This window comes from Plasmodium sp. gorilla clade G2, assembly GCF_900097015.1.
Source record: "Plasmodium sp. gorilla clade G2 genome assembly, chromosome: 11".
Classification (NCBI taxonomy): domain Eukaryota; phylum Apicomplexa; class Aconoidasida; order Haemosporida; family Plasmodiidae; genus Plasmodium; species Plasmodium adleri (nom. inval.).
Window position 1 is genome coordinate 1,433,299 of NC_041703.1, and position 23,597 is coordinate 1,456,895.

A 23,597-nucleotide genomic window follows, 5' to 3' on the forward strand; every position below is an offset into this window, starting at 1 on the left:
ATATAAATAAATATATTAAAAGTTTTTAATATATAAATATTATATATATATATATATATATATATTTTGTTTAATTTTTTTTTTATAGCTAGAAAAATAATATATATTAAGAATAAAGAAAAATTAAAAAATAATAAAATTTATATATTATATATTTTTTTGTACATATATTTGTATATGTATTTTTATAATATATATATATATATATATATATTATATATGTTAAATGTATATCAATAAATACGTATATAAATTATTTTACTTTTTTTTTTTTTTTTTTTTTTTTTTTTTTAAATGTAGTTATTTCTATATATGTATAATTAATCATTTAAGAGTTCTTTTTATTTTCAGTTGTAAATATTTTTTTTTTTTATAAAAAAAATTTAAAAAAAAAAAATTTAAATGTGAAGTAATAACGTGTCACCCTTTATATGTATAAAATAAATAATATTATACATATATATATATATATATATATACTTATTATTAAATTAAATGTTATCTTTTGGAAATAATTAATATATAGGTCTATAATTATAGAAATACTATATAAATATCAAGAATATTCATTTATAATATAATCATATATATATATAATATATATAATAAATTCTAAGAAAAAAAAAGTCTACTGAACATTATTTTAGTTTATTTGTTTTTTCTTTTAAATAATAAGCACTGGATTTATATATTTTTTTAAATAACGTAAATTAGTAAATAAAACACTCTTTAAAGACATGAGCGTATAAATAATAATTGTATATTCAACTGTTTATGAATAATAAAATATAACAAAAAAAAAATTAAAAGAAAAAAAAATTAAAAACTATAAAATAATAATAAAGCTGTATATTTTATAATATATATATTATAGAATATAATTTCGTGGTGGAAAAAGAAAAAAAAAATAATAAAATAGAATAAAATAATAAAGCTTGATATAACATATTAAAAGATAAAAATTATATAGAATAAAACTGGATTTTGATTTTTAAATTATATTCAAAATGGTACACACAATATTTAATTGTGCATTTTATATTTAAGGCAAAAATTAATTATATATATGTATATAATAAATATTTTAAATATTTTAAATGATTTCATTATTTAATTTTTAATATAATGTATTATATGTTTGTATATCCAACGAATGAATTATTAATCTTTGTATTTCCAAGGATTGTGCTGATGGTAAAACGTTATTTAAAATTTCGGTACTAAATAATTTCAAGTAAGGTATAAGGGATGAGACACCTACAGCATTTTGTGTATATTCAATATGATATTTTAAAGACTGTTCTTTTCTTTTCCTTTCATTGCATAATATATCTTCTAATTTAATGTCATTTGACATATTGATATTTTTGTATAGGTGAAATACTTGAGGTATACAATTCATAAGTATATCGTTTAGACATATAATAATGGATGTTTTAAGAAGTTCATAATATTTATCATCTACATTTAACATTGGAAACAAACTTTCTTCAGCCCTCTAAAAAAAAAAAAAAAAAAAAAAAAAAAAAAATATGAATTTAAAATGAAAGAAAGAAAAATTTATATATGATAAAATATATTATTTTTATATTACAAAAAAGATGAACACATAAACATATATATATATATATATATTTTTTATATAATATTTATAACTTATTTTTCTTTTTTTTCGTACCTGTTTATTTTCATGTCCTATATTGCTCATATTATTGATGTGATCATATTTTTCTTCAGGATTATCATTCGAATTCTCTAACTTACTTTTATTATTATGTTGATAATTATAACATGATCCATGTCGTGAATTTTCAGAACTTGAATTGTATAACTGTGTCATATTATTTGTATTAACTTGTGGCTGTTCATTATTATTAAAAGTATTCATTTGTGTTTGTCTTTTAATTTGTTCTATAGATTCAATACTTAATTTATAAGCTTCTTTTACTCCTCTTCTAATAACAGAATATGCTTTTCTATAACCATTAATTTTTATTCTAAAACATTTATTAGCTTCATCATATATTAATCCATCTACAAATTTACATTTGCTTACTTCTCTATTTATTCTCACATCTCTTTCTTCTAGAGTTTCATCAATTACTGGAGTGTAATTATAAGACTTATTTTCTGGTTCATAATTATTTAATGTTTTATTATTATTAAATGTTTTTGTGTTTTCATCTGTTCCTTTATTATTCTCACTTCGACCTTCTATTACACCAAGATTGTTTACATAACTTCCGATAGATCTATCATTATTATTGTTATTATTATTATAAGTACTTTTATTAGTCTCTTCTCTATTTTTATCTTTAACATTGTTATTATTGTTATCTTTACTATCGTGGTTAGAAGATATCAATTTATTTAGTATAGCATCATTGTCCTTTATATTCACGTTATTAATATTATTACTATTATTATTATTGTTATTATTATTATTATTGTTATTATTATTATTATTATTATTGTTATTATTATTAACTAAGTCACAATCATTAATATATCCATTTTTTCTAAAACTTAATCCAAGTGAACTTTCTGTATAAGCAGATGTTTTCATATGTTTGTTTCCTAACTTATTATAATTGTTGTGACTATCAAAAAAAGTTTGTTGGTTTACTTTATTATTTATCAATATATCATCATTCATAAAATGTTTTAACATACTATTTGTGCTTGAAATATCCTTTTTATTTTTATTATCCTCTATTTTGTTTAATTCATTTTTTATTTCTTCATTTTTTAAATAATAATCTTGACTATTATTGAGATTGTCTACTTCATATATATGTGTAGGTGAATAATTATTTATAACTCCATTATTACTTATAGCACTATTACTAGAAGAAATATTTTGAATATTTAAGCTATTATTTAATGTATTACTATTGCTAATATTATTATTTATATGTTGGCTCATTTTATTTACCCCAATATGGTTATTATTATTATTATTATTATTATTATTATTATTATTAATTTTTGTGTCTTTTAAAAAATCAGATGAACCTACCTCGTTTATAAAATTGATAAGATTTGATTCTAACGCACTATCATATTTTAATTGTCCAAAAGTATTATTACCATTTTTCATTTTATTATCATTATTTTTATTATTCCATCTTTCAACGTCTTCCCCTTCCTCTTCTTCCTCTTGATTTTCAATATTGTTATAATGATCATCATAACATGAATTATTAGGTAGACCTTTTGAATCGTTATTAATATTATTATTATTATTATTTGTATCATTATTACTATTATTATTTATATTATTACTTGCGAAATAGTCATTGTCTTTTTTATCTAAAAAATAATCATATATATTTGAACTAGTTTTACCTTTTACATTAAAAGAATAATATAAACCGCTACTATTACTTTCTTTGTCATTTAATGAATATAATTCTTTATCAATATTATTAATATTATTATTAGAAGAAAAGGAACCTTTCTTTTTTTTCTGATCATAATCATCATCTAGAGATGTCATTTCAGATATATTACTATAATTCAGTTTTTCATCTTTAATAATAATTGATCCAGTTTTTGTATTATATTTATAATTACTAGACATACTTGTACTTCTTTGAGGATAATATTTACCTTTATTGTTTTCTAATATACGATTACGAAATTCAGCTGCTAATTTATATGCTTGATATACACCTCTTGTTCTAACACCAAATGATTTTCTAAAACCACAGACACTAACAGTCCAATAATTTCTTCTCTTATCAAAAAACATACCTTGTAATTTTGGTAATCTAGAAGCTTGATTTAATATTTCACTTTTTGGTAATCTCATATTTACTCCTCCCTCTAAAATATTTTCTAGTTTCTCATTACTTTTATTTATAGATACACTATTTTGATTTGAACACTTTTCAAAACTTCTTAATATTTTTGAATTATCTGTATTATTTCCATCATCTTCCTCATCATCATTTTTGTTATATTGTGACAATATTATGGTTTCTCCATCACTTGATGGTCCATTAATAATACTATTATTAATATTATGATGATTATTATTAATATTTTTAATATCATCAACATTTAATTGATCCAAATTATATTCATTATTTATATTGTTTGGTTCTTTCTTAATATCTCTAGGTATTCTACCATTATCATTGTCAAATAATAATTTATCTTTATTATAAAAATATTCATTATTATCTTGATCATATGTATCTTCATTCTTTCTGTTATTATTAGTACCCTTTTCACAATCAGAGGAATACACTTTACTACTATGATTATCATCATTTGTATAATCATTATTATTATTATTATTATAAGTATTATTATTTATATTATTTTCATTGCAACTTAAATACTCCTGTTCAATTTTCTTATTTCCATATTTTCCATTATTCTCTAATATATTTTCATCATAATTTTCTTTTTTTACATTGCTATATAATTCATTATTTGGATAAGATAAAACATCAAGTTTGCTTTTATATATATCTTCAGTAGTTCTTTTTTTCTTCCTTTTTTTTGATGATAATGATAAATATTGAGGCATCCCTTTTGAAATAAGTGTATCATTACAATCAGCATAATTTAGAAAAGCAATATCATCATTATAATAAGAGTTTTCATTATAAAATGTTTCCATATTTTTGTGTTCATTCGAAATATTATTTTCTTTTAAGAAATGGTTTGTTTGTTTTTCTCCAGTATTATATAATACTTCAGGACTTCTTAATATATGTACATTATTCACATGATTTTCATTTACATTTAAGGCATTTTGAGAGCCCATACCATTTTCTGCTTCATTATCATTATTGTTTTCTCCTACATTTCCTTGTGTAACCTTATTATAATAATTTGTTTGTATATCATTCTGTTCTTGCAAATTTCCTTTTTTGTGATCATTCATAGTTGCCTCGTTTTGTTGTTCTATTATTTTATCAAATTGAATATTTTTAATAACATTTTTAATGGATTGAGCAAATTCCTCTGAATTTGAATCAAAATTATTTGATTCTTTAACTTGTGAAAAATATTCACAAGCTTTATTATAAGACATAATAACATCATCGTTATAATCTGATATACTGAAAAAGCTAATTCTCATGTTTTCATTTTTATCTTTAAAAAAGACTATCCATTTTTTCAATTTATCTTCCCATATAATACCTCTTAACCATGGTTTTATACTATATGCTATTTTTGTTTCTTCACAAATATTACTTAATACATTTCTATTATATTCGAAATAATTTAATTCTTTATATATATCATCTAATTCTAGATTATTTTTTTCTTTTATAAAATTGGATATATCATAAATATTTTCATTATATTCTCTTTTTTGTTTGTTTAGATATTCCATACAATCTATAAATGATTTATAAATACCATCTTCAAAGGAATAGATTTTCTTTTCATTATCTTTATAAGATACAACGAAATGAAGATTTTGTAAGTCGTATGATATTTCAGGAATATGTGGAAATTTATTTAATTCTTTTGATAGATAAAAAATAAAAGAATTTGATCGAATTTTTATACTATATTTATATCCAATATCAATACCTTCTTTTTTTTTTATATGAATATTTTTTGTAATTTCATTTCCTTTATTATCCCATAATTTACACGTCCACATTTTTTTTAACAAATTCCATTGTATACCTTTTTTCCAAGGACACAATTGGAAAGCAATATCATTAAATTCATTTATAGACGTATTTATTTCTTTATTAATTATTTGTTCATTATCGTCATTACTGTTTGATGTATTATTATCTGTATTCATATTATTATATATATTCTCATTATAATCATCTCTTTCTTTCTCTTTCTCTTCCTCTTTATCTTCCTCTTCCTTTTCATCCGAATCATTTGAATTTTTTTCACCACTTATAATATCTCTATTTGTATCTTCTGAATTATTTGACATATCATCATTTTTATTAGTATCTTCAATTTTGTCATTGTCTCCTTCTCCTATCATTTCATTATTTACAGTAATATTTTCATCTAGTTTATTTTGTTTCATTTTTTTTTTCTTCTTCTGTTTTTTATTAATTTTTCCTTCATTATATGCCTCTGATGTATTGTATTTTTTGTTCGTTTCTCCATTTTGATCTTTTTCTTCACTATCGTCAACATCTAACTTGACTGTCAAATATTCATCATAATTAATAGAATCCTCAGAACCCTTATTAATAATTTTATATATATTTTTAATATAATTTTCCTTTTTCATCATATTGTTATAAGAATAATTCATGCAATGATTATTAAAATTAATCAAATTAAATTTTTCATTCATAGTCATATTTTTTAAAATATTTATTCCTTTTATTATTTTTTCATTATTATCTACACTATTATTATTAAGTATATTTCTTATCATTTGATTTAAATTTAGCATATTTTCATGATTTATGTTTTCATTAAGTTGATTTCTTTTTATTTCTTCATTCTTATGATGTTCGTTATGTGTATAATACTTCATATTATTTTTATTATTATATAAAATGTTATTCATACTATTCATATTATTATCTTTTTCTTTTTTTCCTGCTAAATGATACATTTTTAATTCATTTAAATTTTTAGATAATACTTCACCATCATCTAAAAATCCGTTAGCTAATTTCTTGTATTTTTCGTTATCTCCTATATTTGAATAATTATTCTTTTTACTACTTATACGTTTGCGATAATCATCGAATGACAATGCATCAAAATTTTCATCACCAAAAGGGATACCATTATTATTACTAATATTATTATTACTATTATTATTATTATTATTGTTGTTGTTAAATGCATTTATATTATTATTATTAACTAAGTTATTATCGATCCTTTTATTCATATTCATAATTTGATCATCTCCTTTTTGTTCAAGCATATTATTCTTTGATTTTCTTTTTTTTTCTCTTTTTTCAAAAGGATCGTCTTCATTTGATAATTTGTTCATAGTACTTTGCTTCATTACACTATTCAAAAGATTGATATGCACACTTTTATCCTCATTAGTTAAATATTTTCCATTCAACAACTGATATATATTATTTTCTGCTTCATCATGGAAAGGTTTAAAATAATTATTATTTGTATTATTTTTATTTTTGGACACATCCTTATTATTTATCCCTTTTTTATCATTTAAAGAAAACATTCCTTCATTTTGTAATATATTATAATTTGAATCATTTAAAATATCATAATTATTATTATTTTGCATAGTAGAAGAATATTTATTCAAATTTTTATAATTTAATAAAAATTCGTCATCCTGTTTATTAAAAGGTGAATTATCTGTTTTTAATCTTTTAATACCATTCAATAGTTTTATATCGTTGGCACTTAAATAAGAAGAACTGTCATTTAAAAACATAGTATCTTCTTTTCTCATATTTTCTAATTCTTCTAATTTCTTATTAATATTATTATTGTTTATATTTGATTTTTGTTTCTCATGAATTAGATTATTCATTATATTTTCATTATTAAGAATATCATTCAAAGGCAATTCTGATTTTTGATTATTCATTAAAAAATTTGCTTGTGCAGAATTAATTAACTTACTTATTTTATTTTTACGTATTTTAAAAGAACTCAAATCTTCACACATATTATTATGTTCACTTGAATTATTATATAGATTTAAATTATTATTATCATATGAATTATTATTATTATTATCAATCAAATTATTATTATCAAGTATATTATTATTATTATTATTATCATTCATATTATTATTATCGTTGAAATTATTTAACAAATCACCTTGTAATCCTCTAGAATTCTCTTGCTTATTAATATTTTTACATAACTTTTCCTGATTACATATATTAAGCTTATTGATACAATGAACAGCCATTTCGTAGGCATTATTGTATCCATATATGTCTACAGGAAATTTATTAACGAGAACCTTGTTGTCATAATCGTATGTTACAACCCACTCTTTTTGAATGGAGTCATAAGAAAGGTATTTGAAAATAAGTTTATTTTTTCCTTGGATATCTAAAAAGGGGAAAATAAAAAATAAACCAACATAAATAAGGTAAATATATAAATAAATAAATAAATATATATATATATATATATATATATATATATATATGTATGTATGCATATATTTATGTTTTCGTTTTATGTTTACCTTTAAAGTCATTGGGTAGTTGCGAGTTAAGGTTCAACAAATTCAAGTGAGACGTTTTAGCTTCACCCTGTTGTTTTTTTAAGTGACCTACATTAGCTGTTTCAAAATTTTTTCTATGTTGAATAGCTAACCGACGAGCTTCTTCAAATCCAAATTTATATACTGGGAAATATCTGTTGATACATCGACCATTAATACATATACCAGATAGCCATCTATTTTGTGATTTATCAAATCTAACCCCAACAACATGAGGTAATTTTTCAGCCATTTTTGCATAATTTATTTCGTTATTATTAGGTACATGTCTACTACGATTATTACTACTAGATGTATTAGAATTATTTTTATTAGATCCATTTGCACTTACACTATCTTTTTTATTTTTATTATTATGATCGAATTTATTTGTATTTTCATTTTTTATATGTACTAATGATCCACTTTTTTTCTTATCTCTACTTTTATGAATATATTCATCATCATTATTTATATGTTCCTCATCTTTTCTTTTATTATTTATATTAAGAAATGTATTATCTATTTGATTATTATATGAATTATCATTGTTAATAATATTATTATGACTTATATTATTATTCATGTCATTAGTCATATCTTCAATATTATCATTATTTTCATTATTATTATCATCATTCATATTTTCATCGTCTATATTTACAAGATTTGTGTTTTCATTTTCATCGTCATCTATTATATTATTTTCATTCATATCATCATTCATATTATTATCATTATTTTCGTCATACAAATGATTTTCATTTATTTCTTCATTGTCCTCATTGATATTATTCATATACTCGTCACTATAAATAATATTTTTATGATACATAATATTTTTACTATGTTTATGATTTTTATTGTTAAGACTATATTTCTTAGTATTATAAGATGATGTAACATCTTTTGATTTACTAGAACTACCCTCACTTTTCTTGCCACCACTTAATCTACTTTTAGAATCTTCTATACTTATGTCATTACTATAATCACTATTATAATATAACGAATTCATAGTTTTTTTTCTTCTTGTTCTTAGCTGTCTTTTGTTTGCGTCACTCATCATTGTCAACTTTTTCGTATTATTTATTATAAACGTATAAATATATATAAATAAATATATATAAATATATATTAATAAATAATACAAATTATAATTACCATATATATTTAAATATATGTTACAAAATAATATTTTATGGATAATTATTACATATAAAAATATATATAAAAAAATTATAAAAAAAAAAATAATAATAAATATATATATATATATATATATATATATATATATATTATTGTATTATTAATATAGCTGTTTCTTTTGGAAAACAATTTCAAATAAAAAAATAAAATTTCTACATATATAAATAATAATTATATTTACATACAAAAATATATATATATATATATATATAATTATTTTTTTTTATTTATTTATAATATGTATGTTTTCCTAATATATTCTTTATATGCATATCAAAAAAAAAAAAAAAAAAAAAAAAAAAAAAAATCCTATTAAATTTCCAGCTATACAAATACCTATATTACTATATATAACAAAATAATGATTTTTTTTTTTTTTTTTTTTATTTGGTACCTTCTATTTATGATTTTCTAAATTTATATATTTTAAATTCTTCTTTTTCTTTATCTTTTTTTTTTTTTTTTTAACTTTCCTTGGGAGTTGTCACTAAATAATATATATGTGAATAAATTTATATATATTAAATACTAAAACATATGAAAAAAAAAAAAAAAAAAAAAATTAAAATATAAGAAAATATATAAAATGACCATAAATATAAATGTATATATATATGTTATAATAATAATATGTTGTAAATATTTCTTCTTAAATGTATATTCAAAAAATATATCTGTACAAATTATGTAGATGATTTATAAATTCATTGTGTACTCCTTTTTTATAAAGGTATCCATCCATTCGTAAATTATTCCAAACATATTATATATATATATAAATATAATATTTAATACATTAAAATATAAATTGTATATATATAAAAATATATATAAATATATATATTTTTTTTTTTTAAATAATTATATATATATTTATATATGTATGGAAAAGTATTTAGTACTGTAAAAACATATATATATAATATATATATTATAATGATATAGAATAATATTTTCTTTTTATTTAAAGGAGTGTCAAAATTTTATATAATATGCATGTAAAACATATTAAAATTATGTATATATTCAATGGATTTTTTTTTTTTTTTTCATGTGTACTACTTTTTATAAAAAATATTATTAAAAGAATTTTATATGGAATATAAAAAAACATATAAAATATAATTAAAGGGGCAAAAAAAAAAAAAAAAAAAAAAACATACATATATATATAATAAAATAAAAAATTATATATATTATATAAATACGTATATAAAAATATACATATATATAATAAATATTTTATTTTCTCTTAAATTTATAAACTTACACAAACATAAAATATCTTTTTAAAAATTAATCTAAAATGATCTATTTTATTAATGACAACTAAATTTTCTATATATAATTTAATATAGATATATATGATTAATTTTTTTTTTTTTTTCTCTTCTCTAAGTGTTGTAAGAAAAAAAAAAAAAAAAGAAAAGAAAAAATATACACAAAACTGGGAAGAAAAAAAAAAATGAAAAAAAAAAAAAAAAAAGGAAATAAAAATAAACAAATATAATATAATAAAATGTAATAATTTAAAGTTACTCATAATCTTATACAGTATTATACGAACAATTAAACATATATATTATATATATATATATTGTAGATCCATAAAATATAATATATATATTATAGATCCAAAAAAGGTATATATACATAATATAGATCAAAAAAATGCATATATATTGTAGATCCCAAAAAAAAAGTATATATATTGTAGATCCAAAAAACTGGTATACATATTATAGATCCATAATATATACATATATATATTAATGTGACATAAGATATTTTATTACAAATTATTCAAAACATTTCGTATTTATAAATAAAAATGTAACAAATAAAATTATAGAAATATTATATATATATATTATATATGTATTATTATTTTATATAAATATTTATATTATATTATTTTATATATATAAATATATATTTCTTAATATCAACTTCAATTTTCAAATAAAAGCATAAATAACAAAAAATTATATATTTATATTATAAAAAAAAAAAACACAGTATTTTTCTTCTTTTAAATCCTTTTTTTTAAAAAAAAAAAAAAAAAAAAAAAAAAAAGTAAAAATAGAAACATATATTTGTATATAAAAAAATATATGTTATTATATAATTATTTATTTTCCAAATTAAAATATACATTTTCTTTGAAACTATATAGGGAAAAAAAAAAAAAAAAAAAATGAATACATAAAGGAAAATATATAGATTAACCTAAAAAATTGGTATTATAAATAAATATTATAAACGAATATGTATTTTTCCTTTTTTTATGAACATGTAAAAATATATATATGATATTGTGTACATTTATTATTATTATTATTTTTATCTTTTAGTTATATTCTCAAAAAAAAAAAAAAAAAAAAAAAAATTAATAATATATAAATAAATAAATACATATATATATAATTAAGGTTTAATATGAGGAAACATCTATATTTTTATCTGTTTGAAAATAACAAATAAAAAAAAAATTGTTCCTTTATATATATAAAAATATAATTAAATTATTATGCTATTATGTATAAATATATATATGTTATATAAATATGAAAAAGTATTTATATTATGTAACATACGTAAATTATGTAATATATATATATATATATATATATTAATAAATGGAAAACTACAACACGTCAGTTTAACATACTATATATATATATATATATATATATATATATATATATATATATATGTATAAGCATAAAAAAGAAATAAAATTGTTAGAACTATGTTTTTGTTCTTTATCTATGCACAAAATTTTATTTCCATCACTATTGTATAAATGAAATATATATGTTTTTATTCTCACGCATATTTTGTAGATACAAAAATATGATTTTAACAACAGAGTTAAAATATATATGTATATATAAAATATATATGTATATACGTGTATTAATATGAAGGTATGTAAATATAGATAATAAATATTTTTATAAAATTTATTACATACTCAGGATAAATATAATTATATATATATATATATATTTTTTTTATTTATTCATTTATATATAGATAAACGTATTCTCTTAATAAATAAAATAAAAATAAATAATATAATAATATATACATATCAAATATAATATTTTCCAATATATTTATTTTATTATAATTTTATTTTGTTTTTTTATTTCAGCAAAAATAATACATTTCCCCCTTTTTATATAATATACATTATTTTTCTTATTTTCTATTATATATTAATATAAACATATACACCCTCCTTGATTTTTACATGCAAAAAATAATAAAATATATAATACCTTCTATTCAAAATGTACATATATGATATATATATATGTATATATAGGGAAAAAAAAAAAAAAAAAAGTACACTATAAAAAAAATATTACATATATATATATAATAATAATAATAAATTATATTTTTCTACTATTTTATATCAAAAGAGTATTTTCTGTAATTTATAAAAAATGAAATAAAAAAATAACGACTATACATATATATATATATTTTAATTATAAGTATTATATTCATCCATGTAAAATTAGAATAAAAATATATACATATATATATATGTATTATCAGAAAACTATGGAAATATGTAATATATATATATAATATTGTGAGGTTAAAAATTATGTACATATATATTGTATATTATATGTATATATAGGGAAGAAATTTCTTTTCTATAAAAATAAAAAAATATACAAGAAATTTGTATTTTATGTAATTATATATATGTATATATATTTATCATTCAATTTTAATCTGCACGTATTATCTTATATATTCTTATAAATATATATATATATATATATACAAAATAATATTAATAAAATAAATATATTTATAATAATATATTTTATTATGTCGTATATAATCATACATAAATATAGGTATAAATATATGTATATTTTTATATTTTATTATTATTATTTTATTTTTTTGTTCTTTATATTACAACTCGTTACGCGTTGTAAATTTGTAACTTTAATGTAACACATATATAGATCAAAATTTTTAAAGAAAAAAAAAAAATACAAAGTAATGCACATAAATGTAATATATATATATACAGTCAATTATAAAAAAGCTATATTTAATAAGCATATTTTATATACATATAATATATATATATAAATATATATTCATATGTAATATTATTTGTATATACAGATAAAAAGCTTTAACTTAAAAAAGATTTGTATTTATACATATATATATATATATATATATATATATATATATATATATATATATTTATTTATTTATTTATTTTTGCATATTTGTGTACTTATTTATTTTGCATAAAACGAATTATATCTTAATCTATATAAACTTATATGTAACTATTTGTTCTTAATAATATGTAAAATATAAGTCGGTTTCTTTACAACAATTTTATAACATGACTTATTAATAATTTATGTATAATAATTAATCACATATATTTAAATATATTATAATTATATAGATGAAATCTTCTTTTTTCTTTAAATATAAATATATATATATATATATATATATATATATATATATATATATATATATATATATATAATATACATAGAATAGTGCTATTTTATTTAATATTTTTTGTATATTATATGTATAATTCTAGAATATATTTAGAGTATGAAAAAAAAAATAAATTAATTTCACAAGGCTATAAATATATATTCATAAGTAATAATATTACACTAATATATAAATAATATTAATATATTTAATATCATCATAATCCGTATTTGTATCTTTTTTATAATGTAGATTAAAATATTACACTCTCTTATTATATGTAAATATGTGCAAAAAAAAAAAAAAAAAATTATAATTTAATAAAATATATATCTATTTCAGTTTGTATTTACATATATTAAGCTGTCATAAAAATATAATATAAAAATACATTCATAATTTTTTTAATATATGTTTTTTTAATTTTTTGATACATATTATAATTAGATGACAGATATGTAAATATTAAAAAATACGTTCATTTCAAAAGTGAAAAGAAAATATGCATTTTATGTAATATGTATTTTATAAATATTTATTTATTTTTATATTTTATATATAATGTATCTATTATATTAGAGCATATAAGATTAATAACATGAGCATAAATATACTATAAATACATAATAAAATAAATGTATGTATATTTTCATTTTCTCTGTATATATTATATAATGATCGGGGTAATAAAGTATAAGACAAAAAAATGTATTATCATATTTATATATATTTAATAAAAATATTTTCTATATATAAAAAGTGTTTATCAAAATATTATATATATATATATATATATTTATGTTTCTTTTCTTTTTTGTAATATTATATTACTATATTACTATACGTATACTGTAATAAAATATATATATATATATATTTATTTATTTATTTATTTAAAAAGAGATATATTTTTCAGTATATATATAAAAAAAACACAAATTATAAAATTATTATATATAACAAGTGTGTAAAAATGTAAAAATATAAATATATAAAAATATTTCATTCCACAATTTTTTCTTATTTTAAATTTAAATAGTAAAAAAAAAAAAAGAAAGAAGACAATATCCAATTTTATACATTAAAATAGTTCTACACATATATGTAAAAAAAAAAATAAAAATAGGCAATATCACGGTTCAAAATACATAGAAAAAAAAAATAATAATAAATAAATAATATTATATTATATAACAAAGAAAAATTACGAGGACAGAATTTTATTTATAAAAAAATAATATTATAAATAAATTTGTATATGTATATGCATTCATTTAAATATTCATTAAATATATAAAATTTTAAAGACAATATAAGGTACGTCACATATTTCTATCTTGCACTATATAAATATGAAGTTATATATTAATATGTATAAATATATATAAGTATATAATAATATATATATTATTATTGACAGATAAATAAATATATATATATATATATATATATATATATATATATATATATATATATGTATATATAAACAAGACACTGAATTATAATAATTTTATATAAATATATTATATGCATTTATACATTTGTGTATATCTAAAATTTACTACATATTTATACATATATATATAAATTCATTTAAATTACTAGCTTTTTTTTTTTTTTCTTCAATCTTTATAATTTGAATAAAATATTTATAAAATATTTATATACCTTAAAAAAAGGAAATAAATAAGCAAAAAAAAAAAAAAATAAAAAAAGCACAAAATATTACATTTCTTATATATATATATATGTATATATATAAATTTTTGTTTTTTTGCGTATATTTCTTTTTATATATTTAGTTAAAACAATTTGTTTGTATGCTTATGCATCATATAAATAATAAATAATCTATATTTGAAAAAAAAAAAAAAAAATTCATAAATATATGTAAATAAATAAATATATATATATATATATATATAATGTGAATATTTCGCAATATTTCAAAGTACAGATACAGGTATACACAGTTGTCAATAGCAAAAAAAATTAAAAGAAAAAAAAAAAAAAATTAAAAAATTAAATTGTATATAATTTTTAATTACACAAATTAATTTACTTTTATATTGATAAAACATATGTGTATTATTATATAAGAAAAGGAAAGAAAAAAAAAAAAAAAAAAAAAAAAAAAAAAAAAAAATCGTAATTAAGACATATATATATTTGGTATATAAAAAGCAAGGCAAATATTTGATACCATTTAAAAGTAGTATATGTAGAACTTTTTAAAAAATAAAAAAAAATTAATAAAAAATATTATATGTAATATGCAACTATTGTATTATTATATATATGATACATACGTCTGAATATTTATATATATGAGACAAATATAAAATTACATAAATATATATATATATATATATATATATAATAAAGCTAATAAATGTTCACTTTTTTTTTTTTTTCATTAATTTATAATATAAATATATATACGAATAGACTATTCATACACTCTATAAAATTATAAGACGTATTTAAAAAAATCTCTTGATGAAAATATATATTTTTGTGTGTTTATATATATATTAACACTTGTTATGCATATATAGTATAGAACATATTATATAGGTCATATATATTTCATTAAGAATATCAAAAATGTCATTTGAAAATTCTTATTAAAAAATTATACTTGTTCTATAATGAAAATTATAAAGTACTACGAATAATTTTATTAATGTAGAAAGGTTAGTATAGTATATTATGTATAAAATGTTTATATTTATATATATTATTTTGTTATATAAAATAAGTTTTTAATATTTTTCTATAAAATATAATTATATTTTTTCCATTATAACTCAAAGTTTTATAAAAATAAATAATATATTTATATTATGTAATAAAAATAAATATATAATAATTATATATTTTATGTTTTATAATACAGGTATTTTTTTTTTTTTTAACTTATAAAGTGTAAATATTATTATTTCATAAACACATTATTCTAATTGTAACCACATATTGTATATAATATTATGAATTTTTTAAATAAAGATAATATGTATATATACACATATATAGTTATAATATATTTGTAAAAATAAAATAATTAAAAAATAGTTACATTTTATTTCTTAATTTGTTATATATATAATTACTATATAAAATTAATATATTATAATACACAATATTTAAAATAGTAAGGATATGACAATTTAACCAATAAAAAAAAAAGTTTCTAGCAGTTGCATTTTTATTTATTATTATTTTTTTTTTTTATAGGTGGTTTATATCAATTTTTTTTTCTCTTTTTTTTTAAGAATATATGTGTTGTGAATTATATTTTTTTCTTTTTTTTTTTCAAGTTTATAGAAAAGAATATATATAGGAAAAAGTGTTTATTTTTTTACAAATTTGAATTTTCACTTTTTTTTTTATTTTTTTTTTTTTTTTGAATATATTATAAAATCAATGTTATATTGAAATATATAAGTTTTTTTGAACATTTAAAAAATATAAAATCATATAAATATAGAAAATATATATATATATATAGATTCATAATTATTTATATTTTTATTTAATTTTAAAATATTTTTTGTTCACATATATATATATATATATATATATATATATATATATATATATATATATATAATTTTTTGAAGTCTTTATATCGTAATTTCTTTTAATTATAAGAAACTAATTTGTACACATTTTTAAAGTAAATGATAGAATATAATAGAAAGAAGAAAATATGTTACCTACTTTTTTTGAAGAAGAAAAAGAATGTGCTTATATATAATTATATATATTATTATGTTGGTTTTATATAATTTATTAATGATGCTTGATATAGTGATAAAATAAAAAATACATTTAAATAAAATGTAACAATATATATATATATAAATAATTTTGACCTTATATATTTTTTATATATCTTATGAAAAGAGAAATGTGTGAGTAAGAAATACGTTATTTTTTTTTTTTTTTTTTTAGAATATACACTTGAATATTATATATATATATATATATATATATATATATATTTATTTATTTATTTGATTTATTTATAATATTTAAATTAATAAAATATATTTATATATATTTATATAATATTCAAGTGTATATTCTAAATAAAAGAACACAAAAAAAATTAAAGAAAAAAATATTATTTTAGTTAAAAATTATTTATTACAACTTGCATAAAATAAAAAACATGCATGCATTGGTCCTTTTACTTATTAAATATTTTATATTTTCATAGTATTCTAAGGATATAGAAATGTGAACACAAATTATTATCATATAGTAAATAAATAATTCAGTTATTTTTATGAAATAATCTATTCAAAGTAAAAGTATACTAGCATTTGAATTGTTTTTCCTTGTATATAAAATTTTGTCGCTTTCTATTTTGTAGGCTTTATATATATTTTAAAAAAACAAATTTTATTTTTATAAAATATATAAAAATAAATGAAATTTAAAAAATATAAATATTATAAATTGAAGTTGCTACATGAATTTTTAATATTCTTATATGAAAGAAAAATAAGTTTTGTGTAATTCATACTGTTATATATTTGTATTATGAAAAAATATTTTGAGAAATAAATATATACAATATATATATATATATATATATATATATATATATATATATATATGTATATGTAATTATACAAAAATACAACAATATTATAATCCCTTTTGCATATCGGTGTGGTATATTTTAATCATTTTTATATTAAGAAATATATATATTAATAAAATATAAACACTTTTATAATAACTTTATATTAAATTAATATAAAATATATAAACTTAATATAATATATAAATTGCTTATATAGAATTGTACACAGCGAATATTCTTTTTTCTTTTTTCTTTTTACCAAAATTTTATATAAATATTAATATATATATATATATATATATATATATATATTGTATATTATTCATTACTGAATAAATAAATATCCTTAGTAGTACATTATAATAAACTATTAAATCTACATATAAAATCTCTATTCAAAAAAAAAAAAAAGAAAAAAAAAAAAAGAAAAAAAAAAAAAGAAAAAAAAAAAAGAAAAAAAAAAAAGGATGATAAAAAGTATATATTTTTTTCAACATTTTTCGTTTGTAGATTTGTTTTATAACGTGTACATTTTTAATAAAAAAATAAAATATTTAAAAGTAAAAGAGGAAATTACACTTTTTATTTTAATAAAAAATATATGTAAATATATAAATAAATAAATATATATATATATTAATAGTTTATATATTTCTACCTTAATATATTAATTTTTACCCATAACAAATAATATTATTATGTATAATATTTTAGAAATTTAAAAATATGATTGTATTTGCTTCTTCTTCTTTTTTTTTAAATTATATGAGATTATCTTTACACAAAAAAAATATAATTTAAATTTTTATAAATAATTGAAATTATATTGTATATTATAAATAATTCATTTTATATATATATATATATACTCGTGTATGTTCCATAATACAAAATAAATGTAGAAGCATATATATTCTATTTGGCTGGTGTTTATTCATATATAATATAATAAACATTTTATAAATATAAACTAGCATATTTTAAAAAACTTTTATTTTCCAATGTATATATTACTCTTCAAAAAAATTAACAGTTGTGCAAACTTTAATAATATAAAGAAATAACATTGCAATGTAAAAAAAAAAAAAAAAAAAAAACAGAATGAATAAAATTGTTCTTAATAAGATTTTAAATTATGAAGATGTATTTATTTCTTTTTTATAATATTTCATTTATATGATAAAATACAATTTTTCTTTTTTTTTTTTTTTTCTTTTTCTTTTACTTTTCCTCTCTTGTTTTTATATATCATTACATATAAATTTATGACTTTGTATTTTTTTGTTCAGATAATTTGCTTTTATTTATAGTTTCTTTATGTATAGCTTTTTGAAGAGCTATGAAAAATTCTTCAAGAGAAATTAAGACCTTTTCCTGATTGTTATTCGTGCAATTATAAAATCGTAGGGTCTGTAAAATTAAATCAGGGTGAAATTATAAAAATATAAAATAAAATATTCTAAATAAATAATTAATATCAACTGGTTATTAAATAAATAAATATATATATATATATATATATTATATAACGTGTGTGTGAATATGTTTATTTCTTTCTTATTTTTTTACGGCTTGGCAAAAATAAGCATAAGCCTGAAAAGGTATTCTTCTCAAACACCTTCCGCTGAAACCTTCACTCAGTTTAGCACATTTGAGTAGTGTATATCCATTGCTATTAAGAAATGAGAAAAAAAAAAGAAAAAAATAAAGCAAAATAAATAATTTTATATTATATTTGTAAATATAATAGTCTGTTTATAATTTCCTTTTTTTTTTTAATTTATTTTATTTTTTTATTTTTTCTTCTTTAATATAATTTTTATTACTTGTATTCTTCCTTATCATCATCCTTATGGCCCTAATAAATTGAAAAATATATGTATTTTATTTTTTCTTAAATAAAAATATTAAAAAGAATATATTTTTAAATTTATTCTTTTTGTTTTCGTACGTTTGTTAATTTTATTGCTCGTTCATAATTTGGAATTTTTGTTGATGAACGAATAATTTCTTTTTCTATCTATAAAAAAAAAAAAAAAAAAATAGAACAGCACAAAAGGTTATTACATGAAATATATATATTAAATATATTTTATATATAATATCATTCCATATTATATCTACATATTATATCAATAAAGAAGAATTTACCAATTCATCTATGCAGTTTTTATATATTTCATATATACATTCTTCATTGGGGAGTCCAATATATTGTTTTAAATCAACTCTGTCAATGAAGGCTTCATCAATCATTTCTTGTAAATATTACATGAATTATAAAAAAATTTATATAATACTATATATTCATATGATAATATATATATATTTATATATGTATATATTTTTTTTTGTTATATTTTGTTTACTTATTATTATATGCTTACCAGAAATATTTGATGTGGTTAATATTAATGTATTATGATAATATTTCAATGAATCTATTTGTGTAAGCAATGTATTAACTACTCTTACAGTATCTGAAGGATCTGTACTTTCAATAGACCTTTTTCTATCAGCTGACAGACTTTCTACTTCATCTATTAGTAAGCAAATAAAAATATCATTTTCTTCATATTCACTTATTAACCTTTTGATTTTATTAAATAACTTTAAAACTTGTTTCCCTGATTCGCTGAACCATTTTGAAAATAACGTATGTGTGTTAAGTTCAATTAAAATCCCTAATATGAAAAAGGAATTTTAAATGTAATATGATGAAAATGATTGTGTTGTTTGTATTAGAGAAAGATATAATACAAAATAATAAATATTTGTTAACAATAATGTATACATATATATATATATATATATTATGTATATTTTTTTTTTTTATTACCTGTTGTATATATATTCGATAAACGTATACAAATTTTATTTGCCAAGGCTTTGCATAAAGAGGTTTTTCCAGTTCCAGGTGGTCCATATAATAAGACTAAATGATTATAATTAATCATATTACAATCTACTTTCTTTGTTGAAAATAACATCAATGCTGATACATATTCTAATAAATCTCTTTTAATATTTTCTTCATAATATAAACTATCCCATAATTTATGAAATCTTAAATGAGGTAATATATATTGTATGTAAGTAGGTACATCATTTTTTTTCTTTTCTCCTATTTGTTCTTGATCTTCTTCATATTCACTAGCATCATTAAATTTTTCTTCCATATGTTCTTCATTTTTATAATATGTTACTACATGTACAACACAAAAAAAGTTTGGTAAAATTATAGGATCTTCTTCTACAGATGAAATAGATTTTTCTCCTATAATAGGTACAGTAAATAATAAATTTGATTCTTCATATATATTTTTTTTTTTTTCTTTCTCAATTAGATCATTAGAAAAATTTGATGTGTGTACAATATTTTGTGAAAGATTAAGGGAACTTACTAATGATTTTTTTTTCTTATTCTTATCTACATTTTTTAGTGGAGTACTCTTTTTTCTTTTCCGTTTTTCATCATACATATTATTATTATTAATAATATTATTTGATATATCATTATCTTGTGGAGAACACTTTATATCACAACTATTTAAATCGTGGAATGTATTTAATTCATATACAGAATAGTGTGATGGATATAATTTTTCACAACTATTATTATCAATTTGATCGAAGGTATCTATATGATTATCATTATATATATTAATTTTATTATCAATATTATTATGATTTTCTAAGTCTTCATCATTTCCTTTGATCTCTATAATATCGGTACTATTAGAATTATTATTTTTTTTATAACTTTTATAATTTTTAAAACCTTCATTGTACTCTTTAACTATTTTTATAGGTATAGCAGGTTCAATAACAATATAATCACAATATTTTTTTAATTTTTCACAAACAATTTTAGATGGATCATGTCTTCCTAAGGTTATTGTAATACCTAAAGAAAATAGCCATTTATGTGCAGCTACTTTTATCATTTCGCTCGATACATCGATTTCATTTTTCAGACATATTTCGCAGCATAAAGGTATTCTTCTCTCTTCATTTGAACACATCAGAGAAATATTAAAATTTTTTAATCAATTATGAAAAGAATTAAATATATAAAATAAATATGTTAAAAATAAAATATATATATATATATATATATATATATATACATATAAATATATATGTATAACTCTATTTAGGGGGACACAATTAATGCTAATTTTGTTTCCATTATTTTTCCACACCTTTATAACAATATATAAAATTAATATACATTTAAAATAAATTTCACGAAGTTTGATATTATATATATCGACATATATTTATATATATATATATATATATATTTATATATATATATATAGAACATCAAATAATTTTAAAATTCAGTATATGAATATTTACCAAACTGGTACATACACTTCTCAAAAAAAAAAAAAAAAAAAAAAAAAAAAAATAAACAAACAATACAAACAATTCTTTAGATATGAACAAAACTGTAACGTTGCATTTATTATTTATTAATATAAAATAAATTAGTTTTTTTCAACGCACTAACAGGAATGGTACTTGATTAATAAAATTTTTAAGACATAGGAAATATATTTATAAAATAATAATATAATATTATATTGTAATTATGTGTTATAATTTTAATAAATGTTATAGATTTTCTTTTTTTTTTAATAATACTATATACATATAGATGAATTTTATATATTGTCATAAAGCAAAATTCATCTCAAAGTTATAAGAAATATTTTCTCATTTCTCAATTTTAATATTGGACTGATAAAATAAATTTATTCATTTCTTTTACTATATAAGAGTAAAATATATCAAAAATGATATATATATATATATTTTTTTTTTTGAATATATATTCTTTTATTTTTTATAAATTTTGCAACATTTGAAGGAAATGCTTTATGAAAGAAAATAATCCATCAGCCAATAAAAAAAAAAAAAAAAAAAAAAATTTTAAAAACCTACAAAACTACTTTTCAAGGACTACAACATATAATATATTATTTTTAAGATCCAAAATGTGATATTATATATTTTGTATATATATATTTATTTTGATTTTCTGTCACATGCAATTTCGATTAACCTTTTTTTTTTTTTTTCTTTATACATCTTATATGGAAA

General features: G+C 16.9%; 2 protein-coding genes and 1 non-coding gene across 3 annotated transcripts; 1 reads left to right on the plus strand and 2 right to left on the minus strand.

The window, feature by feature from the left end:
* Positions 1-1,117: 1,117 nt before the first annotated feature.
* PADL01_1137500 (transcription factor with AP2 domain(s)) lies at positions 1,118-9,239 on the minus strand (the record flags this gene model as incomplete). The annotated part of the gene is made up of 3 exons (XM_028682850.1): positions 1,118-1,498; positions 1,679-8,013; positions 8,153-9,239. 3 exons carry the CDS (start codon positions 9,237-9,239, stop codon positions 1,118-1,120), a joined length of 7,803 nt encoding a protein of 2,600 aa, XP_028539087.1.
* A 4,059-nt stretch (positions 9,240-13,298) lies between these two features.
* On the plus strand, positions 13,299-16,982 carry PADL01_1137600. The gene has a single exon (XR_003699365.1). It is a non-coding gene; the product is annotated as an uncharacterized ncRNA (non-coding RNA).
* Positions 16,983-19,748: 2,766 nt separating this feature from the next.
* On the minus strand, positions 19,749-22,510 carry PADL01_1137700 (AAA family ATPase, putative; the record flags this gene model as incomplete). The annotated part of the gene is made up of 7 exons (XM_028682851.1): positions 19,749-19,895; positions 20,055-20,157; positions 20,312-20,343; positions 20,437-20,505; positions 20,637-20,743; positions 20,873-21,169; positions 21,325-22,510. The coding sequence occupies 7 exons, from the start codon at positions 22,508-22,510 to the stop codon at positions 19,749-19,751; spliced, it is 1,941 nt and encodes a 646-aa protein (XP_028539088.1).
* Positions 22,511-23,597: the final 1,087 nt, after the last annotated feature.